The sequence below is a fragment of the Nicotiana tabacum genome, chromosome 6 (assembly GCF_000715075.1).
Source record: "Nicotiana tabacum cultivar K326 chromosome 6, ASM71507v2, whole genome shotgun sequence".
In the NCBI taxonomy this organism is placed as follows: Eukaryota; Viridiplantae; Streptophyta; class Magnoliopsida; order Solanales; family Solanaceae; genus Nicotiana; species Nicotiana tabacum.
In genome coordinates, this window is record NC_134085.1 from 156,904,721 (window position 1) to 156,907,621 (window position 2,901).

Here is a 2,901-nt window from a genome sequence, read left to right on the forward strand (position 1 = left end):
GATTTTGTAACTGAAATTTGATAGTATTCTTGAATACCCTTAATGGCCAACGTTTTCTTTCAAAGCCTTAAATGGCCTTTAATTTTCTAACATTTTTGGCCTTTACTATGGTAACAATCTGATGTCCATTTTTTGGACTACATATATATAATTCCTTGTGTCCATTTTGAGTGCGAAAAAAAATGTAAAAACTTATCTTCCTCTTTTCTTTTGTGCTGGGTTTTCTTTTGATTAATCGTTGTTGTTTCTGCTCCTAATTTATACTAGAAGAGCTTGTTGAATTCTGGGGAATACGCCTAATTTTATTTATTACGGTGTGAGCGAAATATATATTCTTAAGGACAGTATCCTTGTCATACCTCAAGCTAAACCTTTTATTCTCCATAATCATCCAATTTTTTCAACAATTGCTCCTCAGTCAAGTAATAACACCGATAATTCTACCTTAGTCTTGTGCAAAATGTCTCTGCACTTAATTTCACCGGCTAGCACCAATAAGTTGCATGTGCATCATTAAGATAATGATCAGAATTAATTAGCCTTCATTTTGTCTGGCTCAATTAATACTGGGGGCATTTCGTTAAGATAATACACGTTGCATGTGCATGTAAACTTAATGGTTCACAAAGTCTTAGGCCTGTACAGATTGTAGCTTGGGCAGGTTCTCTTCTTTAGCTGCTGCAGATGCATTTTCATGCAAACTTGAAACCAATTTACTAAGCTTCATAATGTCAATTTTCTGTTCTTCAGTTAGTTCTGGAAGCTTCTTGTTATCATCCAAGATTATGACATGATTTTGTAGCTCAGGAAGATTCTGCTCCTTAAGGATGTGCTTCTCTTTCTTGTTATATATTACATAGAGCACAATTTGGAGAATACCAAAGATGAATCCTAATATGTTTGGAGCCTATAAAACATAAAAAAAATAAAGTACGTAAGAACACATATGCAAGTAATTAAAGAAGTGGTATATATGATGAGCTTGAAAATAGAACTTACAGCAATGTTAATGTCTTTAAGTAGAAGACCATAGAAGAACCACATCACTGCACTTAATGTGAGAAAAACTGATAGGAGAAGTGGCATGTATTCCACACTCTTTGTTTTAATAACTTTTCTCTGCATAAAATGATCAACCAAGAGGAGAGCAGTCTCCGTGTAAAGAATTTTTACAGTCTAATGTTAGTGTATATAAGTTAAATCCTAAAAAATGAGATTCAGAACTAATTTTCTAGCTTACCACTATACATAATGGCGCGACAAACACGCATAAGGAGAAAACAAGGCAAACCCATCCAACCACTTGGCCACGAGCGACACCTTTGAATAGAAACTGAGCAATGAGGATTATTGCACCAAATCCACCAACCACTGTTAAAAACAGCATCTTCACAGTTTGGATCTGCATTTGTAAGAATATGATAAATTATTTCTTTTCTTTCTTCATAGTAAGAGGGAAATAATTAAAGAAAGAGAAAAAAATAACTCTTGAAAAACTTACCCTGGCTTTCTTTGGTGCATAGAAAAGGTAAAAGCCAACATAGATAGTTTCAATGAAGACCCCAAAGGAGTTTATAGTGATGAGGAGTGTAGTGTTGGTCTTGAGAAATGCATAGTAAATCCAAAGCATGGAACTGAATAGAGCAATCACATACGGAATTGACTGATACCCTTCTGTTGATTTCTTCTTGTAAATTTTGTAAAATGTAGGCCTACAAGTAATAAATAAGTATGCAATTACCCAAATGGCTTCGAGTCTAGAGAAAACACATCGTATAAAAATAGAAGAATTAACCCAAATAGTTGTCTACTTAATCTCTAATACTAAAAATAGTCGGAAATATATACTGTTTATATGACTGAATAATCATTGTATAAGCAAAAAACGAATACGGGCAACTACTAACTTACAGTGGAGAGAGGAAAACAATAAACGAGACAATATTTCCTGCAAGATAGAAAATTTAAGGGGTCAACAAAAGAAATTCTTGATAAAATAACGATTAATTGGAAGAGATATAATTCCCACAGAGATCCATGCAATGATTAAATTATGTACGTTAACGACTGAGGATACCCCAGTACGATGAAATGATTAATTGACAGTTCCACTAAGATATTGTATGGATTTGTCTATAAGTTAATTAATTGTAATTGGCCCACTGTTGACAAATATTTATTTTCGACTATCACTGTAGAAATTAAAGGAGAAAGAATAAGAAGCGAGAATGACACTATCTACCATAAGATCCTACAAAATTAATACGGATAGCAAAGGAACAAGAAAAAGTGATTTACCAAGGACACCAAAAGCAAATGCCCAGTGACCAGAAATAGCCATCTCTTCGTGTTTTTTTTTCCCCAAAATGGAAATTCCTCTCTTTGCTAATCTCTCACTCACAAACAATTGCAAGACTTGCTATTTTGATTGACAATGAAATGAAGAGTGCTCAGTTCACATATTTATATAGCAACACTAGAGGTATACAATATTAGTGGATATCTTCTTAGAGTTCTCCATTTTGTATTTTTTTTTTCTTCTTCAGTTAGTGCTCTATTTGGTTTAATTCAATTTCTCTGTACAAAACAAAGCACCTTGTAATCAGCTAACCTTTTTAGTATATGATGGGTTCGATATCAAAAGGACCCCATATTGCCCTTTTGTTATGTCATCGTCCTATCCATTGTTCACTAAAGCTTCCAACTCAAGCACTAGAATTTTGAAAGGGGTTTAATTTGTTTCTCATTTATTTTGTATTCTAATGTGCTCCTAATCAGCAAAAAATCAATCAACAAATGATGGAGGCACCTATGAATGTTCGCCATTCGGGATCAACAATAGATATGCATTCGGGCTCTAATATTGGTAATAAGAATATCAATTTGGTAGAGTGGCTGATG

General features: G+C 33.7%; 1 protein-coding gene across 1 annotated transcript; it reads right to left on the reverse strand.

Annotated features, from left to right (window-relative positions):
- Window positions 1–525: 525 nt before the first annotated feature.
- Window positions 526–2,427, reverse strand: LOC142181510 (bidirectional sugar transporter SWEET12-like). The gene is made up of 6 exons (XM_075254416.1): window positions 2,299–2,427; window positions 1,912–1,948; window positions 1,502–1,712; window positions 1,241–1,402; window positions 1,000–1,119; window positions 526–907 (listed from the first exon to the last, which is right to left on the reverse strand). Exons 1-6 carry the CDS (start codon window positions 2,339–2,341, stop codon window positions 632–634), a joined length of 849 nt encoding a protein of 282 aa, XP_075110517.1. The 5' UTR covers window positions 2,342–2,427; the 3' UTR covers window positions 526–631.
- Window positions 2,428–2,901: the final 474 nt, after the last annotated feature.

Excerpts from the sequence above, each read along its gene's own strand:
- LOC142181510 (XM_075254416.1), bottom strand. The coding sequence starts at position 2,341 with ATGGCTATTTCTGGTCACTGGGCATTTGCTTTTGGTGTCCTTG. Across the intron at positions 1,713-1,911 it reads ATTGTTTTCCTCTCTCCACT|GCCTACATTTTACAAAATTT; the intron begins GTAAGTTAGTAG and ends TATTACTTGTAG. Across the intron at positions 908-999 it reads TTAAAGACATTAACATTGCT|GCTCCAAACATATTAGGATT; the intron begins GTAAGTTCTATT and ends TATGTTTTATAG.